This window comes from Geotrypetes seraphini, chromosome 2, assembly GCF_902459505.1.
Source record: "Geotrypetes seraphini chromosome 2, aGeoSer1.1, whole genome shotgun sequence".
NCBI lineage: Eukaryota > Metazoa > Chordata > Amphibia > Gymnophiona > Dermophiidae > Geotrypetes > Geotrypetes seraphini.
This window is the reverse complement of record NC_047085.1, coordinates 67942867-67966913: the sequence shown is the minus strand read 5'-3', so window position 1 is coordinate 67966913 and position 24047 is coordinate 67942867. Positions and strand designations below refer to the sequence as shown.

Genomic DNA, 24047 nt, shown 5'->3' with positions numbered 1-24047 from the left:
TGGATATTTGTCTATGTAACGTAACCTGAAATTTTTTTTCCAATGTAATGTAATCTGAAATATCTATGTAACGTAACCTGAAATTTTTCCAATGTAATGTCATCTGAATCCTCAATTAGTAACCTGTATCAGCAATTTTCCAATGTAATGCAACCTCCTGGAAATGTCCAGCTCTCTTCCAATGTAATCTGCTTTGAACCGCAAGGTACAAGCGGAATAGAAATCACTAATAAGAACATAAGAAGTTGCCCCCGCTGAGTCAGACCAGAGGTCCATCTTGCTCAGCGGTCCGCTCCCGCGGCGGCCCATCAGGCCTAGTGCCTGAACAGTGGTCCCTGATTAATTATGTAACTTACCTCTAATCCCATCCTTATAATCTACCTTTACTCTTATCTGTACCCCTCAATCCCTTTGTCTTCCAAGTACCTATCCAAAGCTTCTTTGAACCCCTGTAGCGTGCTCCTGTTTATCATATCCTCTGGTAGCGCGTTCCATGTATCCACCACCTTCTGTGTGAAAAAGAACTTCCTGGCGTTTGTTCTAAACCTCTCCCCTTTCAATTTCTCTGAGTGCCCCCTTGTACTTATTGATCCCCTTAATTTGAAAAATCTGTCCCTGTCTATTTTTTCTATGCCCTTCATGATCTTGAAGGTTTCTATCATGTCTCCTCTAAGTCTCCGCTTTTCCAGGGAGAAAAGCCCTAGCTTTTTCAGTCTGTCAGTATATGAGAGGTCCTCCGTGCCCTTTATTAGCTTAGTTGCTCTTCTCTTCTCTGTTCAGGGTAGGACAAAGCAGGGCAATGGCCGGTGCTGGGTTTTTCTCTTCCAAAAAGTTGGCAACCCTAAGTGCACCATTCATGTAGCTGGCAGGGATTTCCAAGTCCTGCCAGCTGAAGATATCTGCAATCCACTGAACCCCCATCAGAAACCACAAGCATGCTCAGTTCATGAATGAGAACTGAGCACGCCTGGGGTGCCAGTTTTGATGGCTCAGAGTGCTGCCAATGTTTTCTAAACATGGATCAATGGGCTGCATACTTGTATACCTTTAGCTGGCAGGGATTCCTGCCAGCTAGGGCATTTAAATTTTAAATTTCATAGGGAAAAATTGGGAGGGAGGGGAAGAGGAAATGTGTACTTATCCAACATACCTGTTGGCCTACCCAAAAATTGCCTTTTGACCAAGGTTTGTTTTTTTTTGTTTTTTTTTTTGTGGTGGTCAGTGAAGGGTACAGGAGTGACCCCTGGTTACTCCTGCCCCTTAGACTTCAGGTTCTAAATGAGATAGTTCATGTTTCAGGAGACTTCCTGCTAGAGAGCTTCAGGGGATGAGAGCATTTCATGCTGGAGGGGAATTGGCAGTTAGGAGGGTTGTTTTCTACATCACCAGCTCCTTTAAAAGATAGCAGGACCAACTTTGCATTGTTGTGGCCAGAAATGCACAATGGTTTTGACTGCAGCAATGCAAACTTCAATATACTGCATGAACTACTATTCATTTTGTAAACTGGGCAGTGGTAAAAATACATATTTTATAGCAGTTTAGTAAGTATCCTTGTTATAATGGCTGTATGCAGCAGTCTACTGCCATTTATACAGCATGTAATCCAAATTAGCACTTTATAGGTACATATTTGATGACATAATTGCACATCTTTTCATATCTCACCAAGTCTTGTACGAGGGTGTCAAAAAAGCCTTCAAATGCTGGTCTTTTAAATGTTATTGGTGTTAGTATTGATTCTGATTCTTCTGATTCTTCTGCTGTTTCTGATTCATATGGCGAAGCCAATGAATCCTTCCAGAACTCGGACAATAAATCAGAGGACAGTCTACCTAGTTTCTGCAGAGAAACAGAAATAACATCATAATAATATTTTAACATAACAATCCTCTTGCAATATGCTAGGCTTTTATCTACCCACCTTCAAGTTCCACTTTGAGATTTACACAGTGGGATCAATAAATAAGCAAAATAGCAAAAAAATACAGTAAAAAAAAAAAAAAAATGCCCTGGTATATTTTATTGTCTCCCGCTTGTAGTTTTGCAGCAAGGCTTTCTATTATATATATGAAACTTACTCATTTCTCTGCAGGCTACCATCATTTCATGCTCACATCACTCTTGACCCTCAAAAGTGTCTCCTCCATTTTAGAAAATAAACTGTTTGGAATAGGAAATTCCCTTTTTTAAAATATGATTCACAAAAATCAGTTCCTTTATTTGTCCCTTGATGTTTAAATGGTACTATCTGGAGAAAATATTGCATAAGACTGAAATCAGATTGCTTTGTAACATTAGAAACAGCCCAATGAATTAACATCTGGCTAACACATCTGGCTAATGTCTGCAATCAAGAACATTAAAATAATCACAATTGCAAAAATACATATTTATATTAAACTCATGCATTTTCCCATGCAAAATAAATTTTGAAATCTCAGATTAAAAATCATGCAAATGTATGTGAAAATGGTAATTCATGCTTTCATTGCTTCCAACTAGCCCAACTCTAATAACTGGAACTAGCCTCGACATTGAGAAAACCTCCAAAGTACTGGGAGTTACTTTAGACAACTCGCTAAGTATTACATTACATTAGTGATTTCTATTCCGCCAATACCTTGCGGTTCAAGGTGGATTACAAAAGAAGTTATCTGGCCATTTCCAGAGGAATTGAAGAGCGAGTTGCTTCAGAGAATTGGGATGAGTCTTGCAGTGTTAGTTTGTCTTCAAGGATGTCTTGATTTGTATTCTGGAGTCGTTATCAGTAAATTGGAGAGTTGGTAGTCTAGTTTTGCTGCTTGAGTGGCTAAAAGGCCATTGTACAGTTTTTTTCGTTTGACGTCTCCGAATGGGGGATGCGTGAATGATTTGTATGTTCTCCTGTGTCTGGTTGAGGTAATTTGGATTAGGCGGTTGCTTAAGTAGGCTGGGCTATCTCCATTTATGGTTTTAAATAGTAGGAAGTAGAATTTGAATTGTACTCTTGCTTGTATTGGGAGCCAGTGTGAATCGAGATATGCCGCCGTGATGTGGTCGTGTTTCCTCAGTGAATAGATAAGTCTTAGTGCTGTATTTTGAACTGTTTGTAGTTGTTTTATCATGGTTGTGGGGCAGGGGAGATAGTATGTTGCAATAGTCTAGAAGACCTAGTACTAGAGACTGGACCAATAGCTGGAATTGTGTTCTATCAAAGAATTTTCGAACTTGCCTTAAGGTTCTCATGACCGCAAATTATTTTTGTATTGTTTTGTTGATTTCTGGTTGCATGGTACAGCATCTGTCTATTGTCAATCCTAGAAGTTTTAGAATGGGTTGTATGGGGTATGTGATTGAGTTTATTACTAGATTTGTTATAGTTCGGGTTTTATTATTTTCAAGGAGAATGAATTTTGTCTTGTCTGGGTTCAATTTCAGTTTGTGATTATTCATCCATGTTGCAACTATTTCAAAGTGTCCTGTGTAGTGTGTCTGTCTTGGAGGACATTGGTTAGTCAAAAGGAAGGAGAATGGTGATGTTGTCTGCATAGCTATAGGACTCAGAGGTTAAGCCTAATTTATCCAGGCAGGTGCCGAGGGATGCAATGTAGAGATTGAAGAGAGTTGGGGATAGTGGAGATCCTTGGGGTACGCCGCAGGGGTTAGACCATGGTTCTGATTTTTCTTTGTTCAACTTGACTTTGTAAGTTCTGGATTGTAGGAAACCTTGAAACCATGTGTGTACCTTGTCTGTGATTCCTATTGTTTCTAGTATTTGCAGTAGGATGTTGTGGTCCACCAGGTCAAATGCTGCGGTGAGATCTGCCTATGCTGAGGGAACCTAGTAGTGTCTCTGTGCTGTAGTTGGTTCTGAAACTCGATTGTGTAGGGTGGAGTATGTTGTGGTCTTCTAGGTAGTTGGTGAGGAGTTTGGCTACCAGGCCTTCCATTAGTTTGACATAAAGTGGTATTGAGGCTATGGGTCTGTAGTAGGTTGGTTGATCTTTTAGGATTGGGGTGACAATGATTTCGCTGAGGTCTTGCGGGAAAAGGCCATCTGTGAGCATGGTTTGCATCCATTGTAAGAGGAGAGTGTGGAATTTGGTACTGGAGGATTTTAATAGGTAAGGAGGGCAGTGGTTGAGATCGCAGGTTGCGTGGCTGTATTTTTTGTAGAGTTTGTTAAGGTCGGACCATTGTATTGTGGGAAAGTAGGACCAGCTGCTGCTGATGATGAATCTGTCTGCTGATGATGAATCTTTTTCTGTGGGGGGCATTGTGATCTCTTCTAGGTGGGTTGGGTTTCCGGAGAGGGTAGTACTAGCAGTTGTGATTTTGTTTTTAAAGTATTCGGCTAAAAGTGTAGCTGAGGGGGGAGGGGTTCCATTATTGGCCAGATAGGGTTTGGTGTCTGTGAGTTCTTTTAGTATTAGGAATAGTTTTTTAGTATCTTGGGTTTCTTTGCCTATTAGGTTGGTGTAGTGTGTTTTTCATTTTTCTTTTAGTTTCAGCTTGTATTGTTGGTTTAGTTTTTTTCCATGCTGTTTTCGTGGGTTCTTGGTTATTCTTTCTCCATTTTCATTCTAGTTGTCTGCATTGTCTTTTGAGTAGGAGTAGTTCGTTATTGAACCATTTGTCTGATCGTCTGCTAATTCTGGTTTTTGTTTGTATTGGGGCTAGCTCGTCTAGGGTAGTTGTGCTTAGCTTGCACCATTGTGAGACGAAGTCCTTGGGGTTGCATTCTTGGATTGCTGCGTCTGTTTTAGTCCAGAATTTGGAGGGGTTAATGTATTTACGAGAATTGTAGGTTGATCTTTGGGGTTTTGGTTTGGTTTTGTCTTTGGCCCAGTTAAGGTTGAAGGATGATGTGTAGTGGTGTGACCAGAGGGATCGACACCACTTTCTGTTTGGTGTTTGAATCTCTGGAAGTAAGGGCTATTGGGTCATGAAGACTGTCATGTCTAATTGGTGACCTTTTTAATGTTGATTTGTGGGTCTAAAATCTTGTATGTTAGGGCTTCGAGGAATAACAGTAGGTTTTCTACTTGTTTGGAGGATTGGTATTCGAGATAGAGGTTTAGGTCTCCTAGGATTAGGTTGTAAGTTGCTGGTAGTGAATTTTGGTATATAAAATCTTCAAATTCGGATCTAGCTGTGTTCCGGTTCCCTGGTCTTATGTAGCAGAGCATGCAAGTTATGGATTCTTTTAGTGTGGTGCATGAGAGTTGGCAGGCTAGTAGATCCATGTAAGGGGTGGACGTTTTGGCTAGTATATTCAGATTTAGGGAATTTCTGACTATGATGGCTAGACCTCCTCCTCTTTTTTTTCTCTGCAGACCACTGTTATCTCTTAGGGCAGACTTCCGTTATCCTGGGATCTGAGTCTGATGTAACATGAAGATCATGTTAACAACTAAGACCCTACTTCTTCCAACAGTATTATAGGATACTAGTGCTGTCAACGATATTGCCACTACTAGACTACTGCAATGCTCTACTCTCAGGTATCTCTGTGAAATTAATGAAAAAACTCCAACTGATACAAAACAATGCAGCAAAACTCATATCCTACACATCAAGATTTGACCATGTTACACCACTGCTTATAGAACTACACTGGTTACCGATAGAAAACAGAATAGAATTCAAACTATTCTGCGTAGAATTTAAAATGCTATACGGTGATGTCCCTAAGAGCTACCTCAGATTTGCTGAACTATTAGGTAGAGCTGTTGACCAATGTAACTTAACAAACTGACCCTTTCATTTCCAACTCTGAAAGATATAAAATACAAGACATCTCACATCAAATTATTCAACTACCGGATAGCAAAAGTGTCGCACTCACTTCCCATCGAAATTTACACAACCACAGTATACACACACAAAAATCTAAAAACATGGCTTTTTAAGAAAACCCTACCAGGAGTCCAAAGAGACTCAGACTAATAATACAAGTCCCCTGAAATAAAGACAATGTTAACAGTCAGCTGATATTTATGACATAATACCTCAAATTGAATGTATAATTTGATAACTTTATGTAGCATGTACAATTCTTTGTAACATACTTAACTCTACTGTCTACAAAATTCTAAGTAAAAATATAGTGCCTTTCTCTCTGAATGACAACTTCCATCTCTTCCACACTGCCACCTTAGCCCGTCCCTTGCTCAACTGCTCTTCCCAGTTGGAACGGATGTACTCCTCCGAGGTCCCGTGAAATGTGATTCCAAGAATTTTAATCTGGTCCTCCGGAGGGGGAAACCTGCTGTCCTTAGAACCCAACCCTGCCTGCCCAGCCACAATGAATGGCACTTGTCTTTGTTTATCTCCTGTCACCCTGGAATATTGACTGAGCAGACGATGGACCCACCGGACTTCCCCTGCTGAAGCCACAGTCAAGGTCATATCGTCAGCGTATGCGACTGTGCGTAGCATGCTTCCACCGTACATCTGCACACCCCTCAATCCGCTCTTGAGCTGAAAATGCAGCAGTAAAGGATCGATGGCGAAGATGTAGAGCAAGGGGCTAAGAGGGCACCCCCTGCCTCACCCTGATCTTAATGGGAAACTCCGTCCCTCTCCAGCTGTTCAGCAGGGGAAAAACCCTTGCCCTTCATACAGGACCTCCAGATTGTTGATAAACTCTTCCGGGATACCATTATGTGCCAGAACCGCCCACAGGTAAGGATGATGCACTTGATCAAAAGCCTTCTCTTGGTCTAAGCTAAGCAACAGGATCCCCCTGAGAGCGCTGCTACCTCTGTCAAACACCTCCCGTACCATCACTACCACCCTGATTGCTCCCCTCCCCTGGATGCTACACATCTTTGTCAGTGAGAGCAGCTTCGGGGCCACCGCCACAAGCTGCAAGAACAGTAGCTTGACAAAGAGCTTTCTGTCCACGTTCAACAGACAGATCGGCCTCCAATTTGACACCTTGGAGCTGTCCCTTCCTGGCTTGGCCACCAGAGTCAACACTGCCAACTGCATCGAGCCAGGTATGGACCCCTGCTCCCCGATCTCCTGGAAGAGCCAGAGATGAACGTATCCTGAGGACGAACGAGTGGCTACAGGGATGGTGCCGGGATATGAACTTCGGATTCCTAAACCATGGGGAAGCGCTACAAGGACTTCAGGGACCAGATGGACTCCATCTGACCAGTAGGGGTAAGAATATCTTCGGACACAGACTAGCCCATCTGCTTCACAGGGCTTTAAACTAGGTAAGTTGGGGGAGGGTACACATTCACATATTAGTGCAGAAAGGAATTATCCTGATGAGGTGAGTCGAAACTCCGCTTCCATGTCCAAGGTAAGTACCCACACTGCAAACGGTTCTTTAGGAGTCACACCGACTCGGGTAGGATACGCCTCACAGGGACTTAGCAAACACAAGATATGGAGGGCCATGTATGTCAATGCACACAGTTTAGGTAACAAAATTCTAGAATTGGAGGCTGAAATAAGGAATGCCGACCTAGATGTGGTGGCAATATCTGAAACTTGGTGCACGGACTCACATGGTTGGGATATGGGTATACCGGGCTACAATCTACTTCGTCAGGACAGAGAGGGCAGGTTAGGAGGGGGGGTTGCTCTATACATTAAAGATGACATCAAAACCACCAGGATCACAGATGTCAAGTACACCGGGGAGTCCCTCTGGGTAAACCTGGCAAGAGGCAGAGAAAAATGCCTGTATCTAGGTATGGTATACAGACCCCCAAGACAACTGGAAGACATGGACGCAGAATTAATTGAAGACATAGAGAATATCACTCTACGAGGAGAAGCTGTACTGCTAGGGGACTTCAATATGCCTGATGCAGACTGGAACTCATTTTCAGCGACAACCAGCGGTAGCAGGAAGCTCTTAACCTCCATAAAGGGAGCACATCTCAAACAAATGGTAATGGAGCCCACTAGGGCCCAGGCGATCCTTGACCTGGTACTCACCAATGGGGAAAGTGTCTCAGAGGTCTCAGTAGGAGATACGCTAGCCTCCAGCGACCACAACATAGTATGGTTCAACCTTAGGAAAGGCTTCCCTAGATCAAACACGAAAACAAAGGTACTCAATTTCCGGGGCACAGACTTCGCACGCATGGGAGATTTCGTCCATCGGACGCTGCAGGACCAAGCGGAGACCAATGATGTAGAAGCTAAGTGGTTAACACTGAAATCAACCATACATGAAGCAACTAGCCGCTTCATAAAATCAGTAAATAAACGACAAAGAAACAATAAACCCCAATGGTTCACCGCGGAGATCTCGCACCTCATTAAGGAGAAGAAAAAAGTGTTTCTCTCCTACAAGCGCACAGAGAAAAGAGAGGCAAAGGTAGAATATAGGACCAGATCTACAGCGGTCAAAATGGCAGTTAGGGAGGCAAAACTTCAAGTGGAAGAAATTCTGGCAAAAAACATTAAAAAGGGGGACAAATCCTTCTTCAGGTATATTAGTGACAGAAAAAGGAACACAGGCGGGATAGTACACCTTAGAAGGCCGGACGGAAGTTACATGGAAGCAGATTCCGATAAAGCCGAACTACTGAATGAATACTTCTGCTCAGTCTTCACCTGTGAGGCACCGGGACACGGTCCGCAGTTGAAGGCATCAAAAAGCACAGAAGACCCGTTTCAGAATTTTGAGTTCACACCAGGTGAAGTTTACAGTGAACTGGCAAGACTCAAGGTGAACAAAGCCATGGGACCAGACAATTTGTACCCAAGAGTGCTCAGAGAATTGAGCGATGTCCTGGCAAAACCGTTGGCTGAGCTATTCAATCTCTCCCTAAGTAAGGGGAAAGTTCCCCTGGACTGGAAATTAGCTAATGTCGTTCCTCTGCATAAAAAGGGTTGCAGGGCAGAGGCTGCGAATTATAGACCGGTTAGTCTCACATCAATAGTGTGCAAACTCATGGAAACACTAATTAAAAGCAAATTGGACACGATCTTGAATGAAGGGAATCTTCGGGATCCCAGTCAGCATGGATTCACCAAGGGTAGGTCCTGCCAATCCAATCTCATCAGCTTCTTTGACTGGGTAACAAGAAAGTTGAACTTGGGAGAGTCTTTGGACGTCGTGTACCTGGACTTCAGTAAAGCTTTTGACAGTGTCCCACACCGCAGGCTGCTAAGCAAGATGGAATCGATGAGGTTAGGAGAGGCATTAACTGCATGGGTCAATGATTGGCTGAGTGGCAGACTTCAGAGGGTGGTGGTTAATGGTACCCTCTCTAAAACATTGGAGGTGACCAGTGGAGTGCTGCAGGGCTCGGTCCTGGGTCCACTTCTTTTCAACATATTCATTATGTGACCAGCCAGATACAAGCCCTGCCAGAATGCTAGATAAATTAAAAAAAACAAGGGTAAAAGTAGAAACCCGGCAGGAAAATTCCAGGATCTTCCAGGATGAGTTTGAGGAAGATAATATAAGCCACCACCAGGGGAGCTCTAGAGGGCCCTGGTCTACTGCTGACACTGCTAGATCAGGACACGCCCCTAGAGCAGATAAGCCAGCAGTGGCATTCAAACAAGGAAGCCGGTTAGGGAGGAAGTTTGGGTCTTGCCTCCCTAAGGATCCACCTAAGCCAAACAGGGACAACCGTCCTGTTCCCATGGATTGGACTGAGGCTGAACCAGCTAAGGACTTGCCTGGTTTCAGTGAGGAACCTATGGATTTTGAGGAAGCCTGTTCTGGCTTGGAATCCAATTATCCTGAGAGTATGCAGGTGGACTTGGCTTGTTGCCACAAACAGTGAGTGTGGTTGCTGTTGAACTGTTTGTGTGCTGTTTTTCTTTTCCTTTTCTCTAAATTGTTGATTTTTGGTTTATTGTGAGAAAGCTTGGAGAAGTTGGGGAGAGGTTTTGCTTCCACCTGGGAGGGAATGTTTGAAAAGCTATCTATTGGCTTTAATTTGCAAAACCAAATGCTATCTCCTATTCCTGGCATTACCATAATCCTGCCAGAGGCTTTATTTAGTTTAAGCACTGTGGGATTGCTAGAACCAGTGCACTGAACTGTATTTTGCACATTGCACAAACTGTTGGAGAATAGGCTGGTGCTGGCTGAGGAGAGCTGGATCCTCAGCTGCCATTTTTGGACTTTAATTTGTTTTTTTTTTGTTTTGTCTTTTGCATTGTGCTTGGCTGGTATTTGGCCTACTGACTTTAGCATCCTTTTCTAATGCACTGCTTACATTACATTACATTACATTACATTACATTACATTAGGGATTTCTATTCCGCCATTACCTTGCGGTTTAAGGCGGATTACAAAAGGTTAATTTAAAAAAAACAGAGTTACAATGATTAGCTAGAGAGGTAAGTTGTAGATCTTATAAACATTTAGCGGGTTGTTGAGGGTGAGGTGGTTTGTAAAAGAGTTAATAGGTGGTCATAGTGGAGATTCTTTTGTTATTATTAGTGCAGTAATGGGTAGATCAAATGTCAGTTTTAGAGTTACTAAGAGGTCGTGGTGTTATTGCTTACCTGTATGTTGAAGAACAGTAAAGCTGAATTATGTTTTCATGAACCTGATTTATGAGTTTTGATTTTCTGGTTAACTCCAGCCCAGTCCTGCAGGGTGACTCCAGGCCGGGTCACACGCTAATATACTGTGTTTTGTAGCCACCAGTATCTGGACTGAGCCCTACTCTGGGCTACAGTGGTGGCCACAATAGGGGATCTGACTCAAGGGCTTCAAGGTAAAATAACACTATTCGCCGATGATGCCAAACTATGTAATATAGTAAGTGAATGCAGTTTACAGAATTATATGGCGCAGGACCTGCTTACATTGGAAAGTTGGTCCTCAACCTGGCAGCTAGGCTTCAATGCTAAGAAATGTAAGGTCATGCACCTCGGAAGCGGAAATCCATGCAAGACGTACTTCTTGAATGGAGAAACTTTAACTAGGACTTCAGCAGAACGAGATTTAGGAGTAATCATTAGTGCAGACATGAAAACTGCCAATTAAGTGGAGAAGGCTTCATCTAAGGCAAGGCAGATATTGGGTTGTATCAATAGAAGTTTCGTCAGCCGAAAGCCTGAAGTCATAATGCCGTTGTACAGGGCCATGGTGAGACCTCATCTGGAGTACTGTGTGCAATTCTGGAGGCCACATTACAGTAAAGATGTGCGCAGAATTGAATCGGTTCAGCGGACGGCTACCAGGAAGATCTCAGGGCTCAAGGGTCTCTCATACGAAGAGAGACTGAACAAATTGCAGCTCTACACTCTCGAGGAACATAGGGAGAGGGGAGACATGATCGAAACATTTAAGTACCTCACGGGAAGTGTCGAAGTGGAAGATGATATTTTCTTTCTCAAGGGACCCTCGGCCACAAGAGGGCACCCGCTCAAACTGAGGGGCGGAAAATTTCATGGCGACACCAGAAAGTATTTCTTCACAGAGAGAGTGGTTGATCATTGGAACAAGCTTCCAGTGCAGGTGATCGAGGCAGACAGCGTGCCAGACTTTAAGAATAAATGGGATACCCATGTGGGATCCCTACGAGGGTCAAGATAAGGAAATTGGGTCATTAGGGCATAGACAGGGGGTGGGTAAGCAGAGTGGGCAGACTTGATGGGCTATAGCCCTTTTCTGCCATCATCGTCTATGTTTCTATGTTTCTGGAACTCTATGTAGAACTCTGAAGTGAGTCCGTCCGGACCGGGCATCATTTTCTTTGATAGACTCGCGATAGCCGCCCTGACCTCCTGCTCTGTCTAAGGCCCGATCAACCCATCCTGGTCCTGCTGTGGTAAGGAACCCAAAACCCCCAGGGTAGCTGACACATAACTTTTCCTACCCATCAACTGTACAATTCTACCCGGAAAATAAATGCCCAAAATAGTCTCCTATCACCCCCAGGATCCCTTCCTCTGTTTCTACATACTCCCCCTTTGCTTTCTCTAAGCCCTGCAACCTCCGGTTCCCCACCCTCCCTTTACACGCTTGAAAGGGGTTTGACGAGATGAATTTACCGTAGTCCCTCTCCCACATAAGGGACTTGTAACAGTCATACTGAAATTTCTCTATAGCGTCCTTTATGTCCGTTCTGACACCCTCCAGCTCAGTTCTCTACGCAAGGTAGCTAACTTGCTGCTCTACCCTATTTTCCCCACTGAGTGTGCTTCTGAAAGAAGGCCTTGATATGCCACTTGATCTCTTCCCACCAGCTGGCTACCGAAGGAAAGGCCTCCAGCCTGTAAAAAGTCCTGTCAGACCTTAACCTCTGACATAAGCTCCACACTGAGCTGCCATAGACCTTTCCCGAACGCCGGACATCTGCTGCCAATGTGCACCACTATGAGCGCATGGTCTGAGAATTCCAGAAATCGCAATGACTGAAGATTCCCACAGTTCCCCAGGCAAAGCAGGAATCTGTTGATCCTGCTTCTAAATGCCCCCCTGACATAACTAAACCCACCATCTGATGAGAATCACGCGTAAGCATCTATCAGCTCTGCCCCCTTGCATACCTAGGCCAAGAACAGCTCGTCATATCCCAAACTAAAGGACCTCCCATACCTATCATTTTTCCGCAGGACCACATTAAAATATCCCCCCTCCCCAGATTAATCTCCGAGCTGTGTATAAGTATGGCCTAATCCTCTGGATAAGCCTTTTCCTATCCCACTTCCTCTGGGGACCGTAGATAAGACGTAATTCCTCCCCCTCCACCCTCACATCTAACACCAATCCCCGGCCATCACCCAATTCCACCATACATCTGACTGTAATTTGGTCACTAAAAAACAAAACTGCCACCCCTCCGTAAGCCTCGTGGGCTAGAGACCAAAAAGAGGGACCCTATTTCCATTCTCTTTTAACTTGCCACAGGAGCCTAGGATCACAGACCCGAGTCTCCTGCAAAAATAGCACATCAAAATCCTGCTGCTGAAAATAGTCAAAAGCCAAATGCCTCTTTCACTCTGAGCGAAGCCCTGCCACATTCAGGGAAGCACACACTAATGGGACACTAGCCAAGTTTTTACCATTTTCCTTCGTACCCCTCTTCATAACCACCCCAGATGGGATAACCTCATCCAGAGTCAACACAACCTCCTCCTCTCACCTCTTCCCACCCATTCTCCCGTTCTCCTACACACACACCCGCACGTTCAACCATATTCCCATTCACTTCCACAACCATACTTTCCTGTCCCTTGACACACCCTGCTTGTCCACCCCCTGGGCCCCCTCCCCCTCCTCTCTGGCACCGCTCCCGGAGGCTATAACAGGACCCCAACGGAACCCTGCTGCTGGGCTCGCAGAGGGAGACGCTCCAACACCAACACCGGTACCTCCCCTGACTATTCCTCGGAGGGCTTATAGCGCCTCCCTCCTGGACTTCTTTTTGCCCAGCCACTTCAGTGCCCATACCCTCTCCCTTAAACTCTCCCCCTCTTCCTCATGTTCCAGAATCTAGAACCGATTACTGCCTGCTACAATTGATTTTCCCCCAACTTTCCCCTTGCTCCCCTTCTTAGACTTCACTGATATCCATCCCTCCTCCCCATCCCCCTCATTCCCCAAACTCCTTCTCTCCCCTACCGGATTTTCTGCCTCTACCCCACCCCCCAAACTCACACTTTGCTCCCCACTGCTCATCCCTTTTACTTTCTCTCCCCTCCCCCCACCCTTCTGAGATGAAAGTGAATACCTCCCCTCCTTCCCCTCAGATTGCTGACCCCCCCAACTCATCCCTTCCCCAAACAAATCCTCATCACCACTCCAATCCCCTCAATTATGTGCTGCCCTGGGACACTTGCTAAAGGGATGTCCAAGTTTCCCACAGAGGTTACATCTAATAAGGTCGCAGTGTTACCCCACGTGGCCTCTACCCCCACAATGCACACAAATGATTGTAGGGCATGACATACTAAAATGTCAGAGAGAACCATATCTGAAACAAACTTTTGGTTGGCCCTTGTAAAAGCACTGGATCTTGTCTCTTCCTATAAAGGCGGAAGCAGGGATGTGAACAATTCTATTACCTTCCTGCTTCAGCTGTACGCACGCGCTCCAACCCCCCATCTACACTCTACTTGAGTCAAGAACTTTAACCAAAGGAGACCTAAGCATGCCAAACCTTCCCAACCAATAAGACAAGTCTGACCCCGGGATCGATTCATTCCTGACCAAAATGGTCACTTGAACTACATCTGGTCTAGAAACAGGGATAGCCCTAAATGACTTCCACTGCTCCGTGCCCCTCACTTCTTCGTATCTATCCCAGAAAACCTCTAAACCGCACTGTGTAAGAAAACTCACGTCATACTCCGGCACGTTGACCAGGTGAATCAGGGCGTAGAGGTCCTCCAGGATAAACCCCAAACCCAGGATCAGACGCAAAACTGTCTCTCTCCCTGGCACGGGACTCATCCCAATCCACTTTAACTGAACCATGTTTCTATGTTTAAATCCCCCCTCCCCCCCACTCAGGACCCCCATCCCTCCCATACCCCTCCACTTTGACCTACCACCACCTCTCTCCTCCTCCCCCTCATCCGCACCATTCCGTCAGCCTTCTGTCTTCCCCCCACCCCTCCCCCACCACCCTTAACTGCTTCTGCAAAGGAGGTCTTTTGCCTGGGTCCAAAATCTCCATTATCCCTCCTCACCCCCCCTCTCTCAAACCCAATCCCACCCTCCCCGACTGACAACCCTTTGGATCCCCATACATAGTACCATGCTCCTGAGATTTAAACTCATTCAAATCCTCATTGCTCCCTTCCAACCCTTCCTCCCCCCTCCCAACCACCACTGATACTTCTCCAGCCTCTCCCCCAATCTTCTGGCATTCACTTGTCGATTCCACTGTCCCTCCTTCTGATTAGCCATCACTCCTGGTAGTGCTACTGCTGCTGCTGCCGCCGTTGCCGGCTCTGCCTCTCTTCTAGCTGCCACTAGTGCCACTGGTGCTCGAATCGTTGCTGAAACTCCTGCTGTTGCAGCCACCAAAACTGCTGCCTCCTTTTCCCCCAAGTCAGCCACCGTCTCTACCACCGAACCTGCCTCCACCCGAATTGCTGATAGTGTCCTGCAAATTTCTAAGGCCACTCTGCTCCCTTCCTGGGCTTCCCACCGCCAACCTTGGCTCCTCCTTCCTTGCCCAGATGCTTTTCTCCCCTTGAATAGCATTTATAGCTTTTCATTTTGCTGCCGCGACAGATAGGGAGTTTTCTGTAGTGCCGGCTGGCTCCATCCCCCGATGTGCGTCAGCAGTGACGTCCTCCAGCCCTGTTGCTGATGGGTAAGGGGCATTTCCCTGCTGGTTGGCCTGCCTGCACAAGTCCCGCCTTTGTAGCCATGGCTGCACGGTTCCCTTAGGCTCTTGCTCTTTGCACCCTGGCTGTTCAGGGGAACTTAATTCAATCGCCAGCACTGACCCAGCCGAGCTAGATTCTGCTCCAACTTCTCTCTTTTCACTGGCTGTCTCCGCTTTTCCTCCTGCAGGCTTGGGATTCACTGTCACTGTCCACAAACCTTGCTCGTGGGCATTTTCATTTAAAGATCCTTGCTCTTGAATGTCTGTTCCCAAATACCATTTTTCCTGCACCACCTGCCTCCTGAAATGGACCAGGAGCTCAGATGGCTGGGCAATGGAAAGGAAGCTGTATTTTCTTCTACCAGGTCTGCAGTTTCTTTATAGTTTTGCCTTTGGGTTATACTTTTTTTTCTCCATCCCATACTTGGCTGGGAAGCAGCACTTGGTGTATTTTTAAAGTCTGTTACTACAGGAGATTCTGATAGCCCTAAACTCAAGACAGGTGTAGCTCCTGCCAGCACTGGACTTTCCATTATCGGCTATTGCAGACCACCTGGGGCACTACTCTCCTTCTTTGGAAATGGTGGCTGGACTAGCTCATAGTCTCTAGCTAAGGTGGGAGTAATTTCCCTTGAAGTCCACCTGTTCCAACTTGTAACCTTCCTTGTGCAGGAAAATTAATTTTTCTTTTCTCTGCATCTGCTCCAGTCCCAGTCAGATTTTCACAAGAAGTGGATTCCAATGATTCAGGCATCACCAACAAGGGCAGTGACCCCTGTACTCCATTCTTTGAAGCAGCCATCCTTTCTCAGTTTCTGAATTGTTCACATATTGGGTTTGTCTTATCCCTGGTAATGGCAGTCATTTAATGAATACAAATGTCCGACTGCCTTCTCAACAATTGCTCCTCTTTGGTGTATTTCATGCGCTGTTCTTTATTTTGTGCCAATTTTCTCATAACTGTGACCATCTTTATCTTCCTCTGCAGCTCCTGAGACCTTCTCTCCAATGCACCAAGAAGTTCACAGTCTGCACTGTCCTTGCAGCAGGATCCCCAGCACCCTGCCCAAGGGCTTCTGCCTCCAACTCCTGTACCTCCACCACATCTTCAAACTAATCATCGTCAGATTACATCTCATCTTCTGACTCCCCAGAGCTGCCACTCTCAGATGAGGCCTCCAGGACAGGCCTTCCCTTGACCTGTCCCTCTTCCACTTCGATGGACACAGGGTTTGCTGACCTACCCTCTGCTCCTTCCAGGGCCTGCTGAACTGCTGCCAGGCTGGGGTTCCTCCACCTACCTTCTTTGCACCTTCAGGGAACCTTCCTCCAGGAAGGACCCCACTATAGTCACCCTAAACTTCCGACTTCCATCCTTTCTAGGCCTCGCAGCCTGGGCCTTTCCCAGGGAAGGGACTCCAGGATCCATGGACAACCCTGGGACACAGAGCTAGGCCCAGCTCCCTCCTTCCCTGACCTCTGGTTCTCTCCAGCAGCACTACTCAGAGCTCCTTCCACCTCCAACTCCAATAGCAGACTGGATGGACCAGTCGAGTCTTTATCTGCCGTCATCTACTATGTTACAATGTAATATGACCTCCTGATGATGGAAATTTGCCGTTTTCTAACAAATAAGTTAGCCAGCTGAATAGATCCAATTGAAATTTTGGTGGAGCTGATTTTATAATCACAGGTGAACATGGATCTAAAAAGCAGTATGATTTTACATACGTGGAGGGGCATAATCGAAAGGGACGTCTAAGTCCGTTTACTTCCATCTCACAAGTCATCCAAAGTAAAAAAACAGCTTAAGACACATTTTTGAAAGATACGTCCAACTTTTTTTTCCTTTCGAAAATCGTCTAATTATACATCCTGCCGATCTGATTGTCCAAGTCACTAAATCATCCATCTTTATACCACATTTCCGTCCAACTAGAACAAGCCCTGTTGGACGTGGGAGAGGTCTACAAAGTGATGGACTGCACACCCAGACATGCCACCTAAATAGTGGGGTACCTTACAGAGCACTGCTGTGAACTTCACAAAAAGGATGCCATGTCTTCTCCTCACTACAGCTCCCTTATAGGTCATGGTGAGTCCCCCCAAACCACCTCCAGAATCCCCTAGACCCACTTATCTACAATCCCAATAGCCCTTATGGCTGTAAGAACCACTTATATGCCACTACAAAAGGGTTTTGGGGTGTATAGGGCAGTGCACATGTTTCAGTATCAATGCAGTGATTACAGGGGCTTATGGGCATGGGTCCTCCTTTCCATGAGTCCCTAACCCACCCCCAAGTCAACTTAAGCTGCCTCTGTGCTGGACGACTAGGCTTTCCTATGCCAGGCGGCCAGGTGATGATGGTCTGGAGGCTGAATTCTAAAGTTGTGATTAAAATTTTTATGGGGTGGGGGGGGGGGGTCGTTGATCACTGGGATAGTATGTGGGGATCTTTTATGTGTTTTCAGTGCTTATCTGATGACTTTAGGTGGGTTTTTGTGACTTAGACCATGTTTTATATGGTCTAAGTCACAACGTCCAAGTTCCATCTAGGCTCTGTTGTAAAACTTTCGGTTATACATGCTGTACGACTAAGTCTGAGCTGGCCCACATCCTGCCCAACTCCCGCCCTCGACACGCCTCCCGAAACGCCCCGTTTAGCTTTGGTCATTCAGCGGCACTATGAAGGCCTAGGTCATTTAGAAATACGTCCAAAACCCGGTTTTATTATCAGCACTTGGACATTTTTGAGAAATGTTCGTCCAAGTGCTGACTTAGGCCGGTTTTTGGACATTTTTCTCTTTCGATTATGAGCCCCTTATTGTAAAGCTGTTTAAAGTCAACCCATTCAGGATGTCCAAATGTGCCCCATAACAACTTTCTTGAAGAAAATGCATAGAATCCTGATTATTCCTGTTGATCAATGAACAAGATGCTCAAACAAAGGCAATAATCAGAACCTTATTAAAACTGCAATTAAAGCATATAGGCAAAACATCTTGCTCAAGTGAAGGCAGAAATCAAACCAAATTTAACATGCTGTTGAAACTTACCCCCTCTTCTACAAAGCCACGCAGTAACAGCCCCAAAGCCCTTGAAATCTCTATGGGCTTCGGGGCTATTGCGCGCGGCAGCTGCTAGCGTGGCTTTGTAGAAGAGGGGGCTAATGTTTTTATAAGAAAGAGTAAACAACTTATCTTCAGCAGGTGGTTTAGCACAGGCTTCCAAGACTATTTTAGTATAGAAAATCCCACCACTCCACCTCTCGATTCAGGCCGAGGGGGGCCACTGTTTCCCTTTGGTATACCCACTCTTGTTCCATCTGCCACAACTGGACCGATAAGTTTCCTCCTCATGGTAAAGTCATTGTTTGCAATATGATATAACATAAGTCTGTTGAATGATGTTTGTTGGTGATCCAATGCTGAACCAATGGTGTTTCTACCTCTCCCCACCAAATCTTGCTCAGATGTTCTATTTCGTGGAGATGATGCTGTATATAAACTTAAGGTTTAGATTAGATTAGATTAGATTATTCTTGTATGGACAGCTCTCATCGTATGTCCAATATAAAATAAATGGCATGGGCATTGAATCAGATAGATCACTCCCATAGTGCTGCAGTTAAGAGACTTGTCGCAGCTGATAAACATGATTTAAACAAGGGTGGACAATTGAAGAAGTGGTCATAGCATATTAGCACTTGGAACAATTTCCACAGCAAATGCTGTCCCTGTGTTTCTTCTCTTTGACACTATCATTAAGGTATTGTGATCTTGTCAAAAGGTCTTTAAGATTTTTGCTCCTTGCAAACGCTAATCTGGGGAAAGAATCAAACATTGGATATACCTGTAAAATGTGCCAAAACTGTTTAATGATTTTTTTTTTTTTTTTATTTCAAAAGCTTTGAGTGTAGCGTAAAACGCACACCATAGTCAATCCCTCCTGATGGTCGGATGGTTGTAGCAATAAGGATCTTTGGGCATACAACACCCATGTATAAGCTTTCTTTATAGATGACTTTGGATAACTATGCTCTTCAAATTATAACCACATATCCATCGCTTGCTGTTTGTATTCTTCAGTGGTAGTACACAACCGACGCAATCCCAAAAACTAATTTGCAAGGATACAAAATTACAGTGGTTTGCAGAGAAAAAAAAAGAGGCGGAGGCCTAGCAATCTTAATCAAACAAGATCTAACCCTTAATATAATTGAGAAAACATCTAACCCGTACATGGACCTTTTAGCTTGCCAACTCTCAAGCACCACACTAAAAGACACACTAAACTGCATGCTCTGCTACATAGCGCCAGGAAACTGGTCTTTAGCAAAAACCGAAGTGAAAGACTCATATACCAAAACTCACTAATAGCAACCTACAACCTACTCCTAGGAGACCTAAATCTACACCTAGATGATCAATCATCCAAACAAGTAGACAACTTTCTCTCATTTCTCAAAGCCTTATCCTTCCAAATGCTAAATCCACAAACAACTCATGAAAAAGGCCACCAACTTGATATTGCAGCCTTCATGACCCACCAACCATCCTTAACAGAAATTCATACATCTAACAGAACATGGTCCAGATCCATCTGGTCAGACCACTACACCTACACTTTCAACATCAACTGGACCGAAAACAACAAAAAAACTATAAGAAAACTCAATAAAGTAACATACACCTCCCGCAAACTCATCGAACCCTCCATATTCTGGTCTAAAATAGATGAAACTATTCTAGAAAACAACCCCAAGGACTTCATCTTACATTGGGAAAGACTTTGCTCCAACACCCTTGATGATTTAGCCCATTGCAAACCAAATCCAGACCCAGAAGATCAGATAAATGGTTCGACTCCGAACTGCTACAACTCAAAAGACAATGTAGACGACTAGAGAGAAAATGGAGAAAATCGAACTCGGATCATACAAAATCCGCCTGGAAAAAAATCAACAAACAATACAAATCACAATTAAAGGACAAGAGAAAAGCACACTAAACCAACCTAATAGGCACTGAAACCCAAGACACCAAAAAACTATTCCAAATTCTAAAAACCCTAACCGACACCAAACCCTACCTGACCACTAACAATACTACCTTCCCCTCAGCCACTCTATTAGCAGAACACTTCCAAAATAAAATTACCAATGCAAAAGCTACCATCAATGACACCTCTACCCATCCTAACGAATTCACAATTCTCCCCATAGATAGAGATTCTACTGCTGCAGATAGAATATGGTCTCAATTCCCCAACATACAATGGCCTGAATTCAACAAATACTACAAAAAATACAGCCATGCATCCTGTGACCTCAACAACTGTCCACCATATCTTCTAAAAACATCCAGCACAAAATTCCGCGCTCTTCTTCTAAACTGGATACAAATCTCGCTAATAAACGGCCACTACCCTACCAACCTCAGCGAAATCATCAACACCCCGATCCTCAAAGACCCCAAAGGACCGATAGACCAAACAGCCAACTACAGACCCATTGCCTCTATTCCACTCTACGTCAAAATAATAGAAGGACTAGTTGCCAAATTCCTCTCCAATTACCTAGAAAACCATAACATACTCCATCCCATACAATCCGGCTTCAGAAACAACTTCAGCACGGAAACACTACTAGGATCTCTCTTGGACACAGCCAGACAACATCTCAGCACAGGAAAAAAAATGATGCTCATACAACTAGACCATACCGCTGCATTCGACTTGGTGGACCATAACATTCTACTACAAATCCTGGATACAATAGGTATCACAGATAAAGTATACACATGGTTTGAAGGATTCCTTAAATCAAGAACCTATAGAGTAAAATCAGACAAACAAAAATCTGAACCTTGGTCAAACCCCTGCGGAGTTCCCCAAGGATCCCCTCTTTCCCCGACTCTCTTCAATCTCTATACAGCCTCCCTCAGCTCTCACCTGGACAAACAAGGCATAACCTCCTACAGCTATGCCGATGACATTACCATTCTCATACCCTTCGATCAACCTGAACTCTCCATGACGAACACAATATACCAAACACTAAAATCAATAGCAACCTGGATGAAAGATCACAAACTGAAATTGAACCCAGATAAAACGAAATTCATCCTCCTAGAAAACAACAAAATACCAACCATAATCAACATTGAAATCAAGGCAATCAACTACCCCATACAAACCACCCTAAAAATGCTAGGAATAGCTATCGACAGATGCTGCACCATGCAACCGTAAATCAATAAAACAATATAAAAGTCATTCTTAGTCATGAGAAACTTAAGACAAGTTCGGAAATTCTTCGAGAAAACTCAATTCCAGCTCATAGTTGAGTCCTTAATACTAGGCCTACTTGACTACTATAATATCTTCTACCTCCCATGCCCTACAACCATAACAAACTATCCAAAACACAGCACTAAGACTCATCTACTCATTAAAGAAACATGATCACATTACAGAAGCATATCTCCAATCGCACTGGCTTCCGATCCCAGCAAGAATACAATTTAAATTCTACTGCCTACTATTTAAGACTTTATACGGAGACAGTCCAAACTACCTGAATAACCGCCTCATCCACAACACCGCAACCAGACATAGGAAAACTCACATCCCATTCTCATACCCCCCAATTAAGGAGGTCAAACGGAAAAAACTATATGATGGCCTCCTGGCCACTCAAGCAGCCAAACTAGACAACCAAATCGCCAATCTACTGACGGCATCCCTCGACTACAAGACTTTTAGAAAAGAAATAAAGACCATACTCTTCAAGAAAACTCTGAAAAAAGAAATAATACCGCAAGTCTCAAACTCCACCTCTCACTAAAGCCAACTACCCCAAACAAATAACCTTACCCATTTCTTACTCTTTTTGAAAATGACCAATTTTTTTTTTTTGTAAGTTCTTGTTGTAATACATCTAGGATAATTCTTTTGTAATCCGTCTTGAACTGCAAGGTAATGGCGGAATACAAATCCCTAATGTAATGTTATTCGTTAAATGTTGAGGATGAAATGATTTATACTGGAGCAAGTTATTTCTATCAGTAGACTTTTGGAAAATAGTCATCGTGAACCCTTTTTTGTGCATGGTAATATCTAAAAAAGATATTGTATGCGTGTTGATAGTGGAAGTGAGCTGTAAATTTGTATCATAGGTATCCAGCCATTTCAAAAAGTTATCAAACATTTCATATGATCCCATCCACACCATGAATACACCCACCACCAGTTGGAGTTGAGCCATGGCTCTGGCACATTTTAAGGGGCCCTCAGGCATCTCCCAAATGTTTGTAAGCATCTTGACTATGTCCGGATGATCATGAAAAGAGGCCATTCAGCGGTGACAGATGGAACAACCTCCAGTTTCAACTCCTGGAGGGACTTAGAAATCAAATCAACCAGATGAACGGGTTTAAAATCTCTGCACTGTAGGATTCTCACCCAGATCCGGGGGTCCACCTGGATCCTGAACTTGGAGATTCGTGAGGACTGCAACATCCCCCGCAGTGGTAGTGCCAGCCTCCATAAGTAAAGGCATGGTCAGGGTGTCCTGGTTGACCATGACAACTGTCGGTATACTAGCTTTAGCCACCATGGGAGAACAGGGCACAAGCCTTGTATCCTGGGAAGGAGGGCCCCACCACCACCACAAGCAGGCGAGAATGCCTGCAGAGGGGTGGCTGGCATCAGTTTCTTTGCCAAATAATCCTGATATAGCATTTAATAAATTCAGGGGAAAACCTGTCATCCGCAACAGGAGCCGCCTCCAGGGGACCCTTCTGAGCAGGCTTGGAGGACTGATGAGGTTTGACTAACGAAGTGTGGCTGCGCTTAGCAGGAATGACAATTGTACCATCTTCGGGGCCTGCAGTTGACTTTTGGGGGATCCCCTGGCCAGAGTCAGAAGTAGGACCCCCTTCAGAGATTGAGAGTACTTGGGCTGCTGAAATTTCACCCCCGTCTCGCACCGCAGTGCACATGGAACATGGCCACCCTCCGGATAGCCATCCACTGCAAATGAGGCATGAATCTGAGGTATCCTGCCTTGGGGACTCCATATGAGTGGTTTTCTTGCAAAAATTAAGCTCGTAAAGGCAAAAAATAAATTTAAATTCCAATTAGGAAAAATCTAAGATGGCTACTGAGCAATTTTCAAAAGAAAATAGCTCAGGAAAAAGCACAGGAACCCCCCAAAAAGCAGCAATTTAGGGGTGGGGTAGGGGGAGTAGGGCTAACTTCCAAACTACCCCCCCCCCCCGATTGCTGTGACAGACTGTCAGCTCTGAACTCACTGTGACATGAGGTGCTGTATATTGCTGCAATTGAAGCTGCAACAGCTAACAGAGAGATCCTTTGCAAGCATGTAAACTGGACTGCTGGTCTTCTGACCGCCCCACTGGCCAGAGACCTCCGCCACCAACGGACACCCGCACGGATGTAACTTGCAGATGAATGCAGTTGGCTCAGATCCCAGGCACACATCCACAGAGCCTGCGCTCAGACCCATTAGTGGACGAACCTGGGATGAGCCAGCTTCCAAGGAAATGAGCTCCAAACCGACGTGCAAGCTGTCCATAGGGTGCAATGACCAGCAACCAACACCCTGGAAACAGACTTCACACAAAGTTTATGGTTTCCCGCAGCCAGAGCCAGCTGGTTTCTACAAGCAAATTAAATAATGGTTTAGAGATGGTGCTAAAAAAAGAAGAAAAGAACAAAAGATTTGACTGTCATTTTTGCTACAGGGTTTT

The 24047-nt window shown here is 44.7% G+C and overlaps 1 protein-coding gene across 3 annotated transcripts in view; it reads right to left on the bottom strand.

The window, feature by feature from the left end:
* RGS22 (regulator of G protein signaling 22) overlaps positions 1–24047 on the bottom strand; it is a 475118-nt gene that overhangs the window by 131703 nt on the left and 319368 nt on the right. For all 3 annotated transcript variants that reach the window (XM_033934655.1, XM_033934656.1, XM_033934657.1), the window contains one exon: positions 1669–1842. In XM_033934655.1, coding sequence (XP_033790546.1) covers positions 1669–1842 — 174 coding nt within the window. The remainder of the gene's footprint in view (positions 1–1668; positions 1843–24047) is intronic.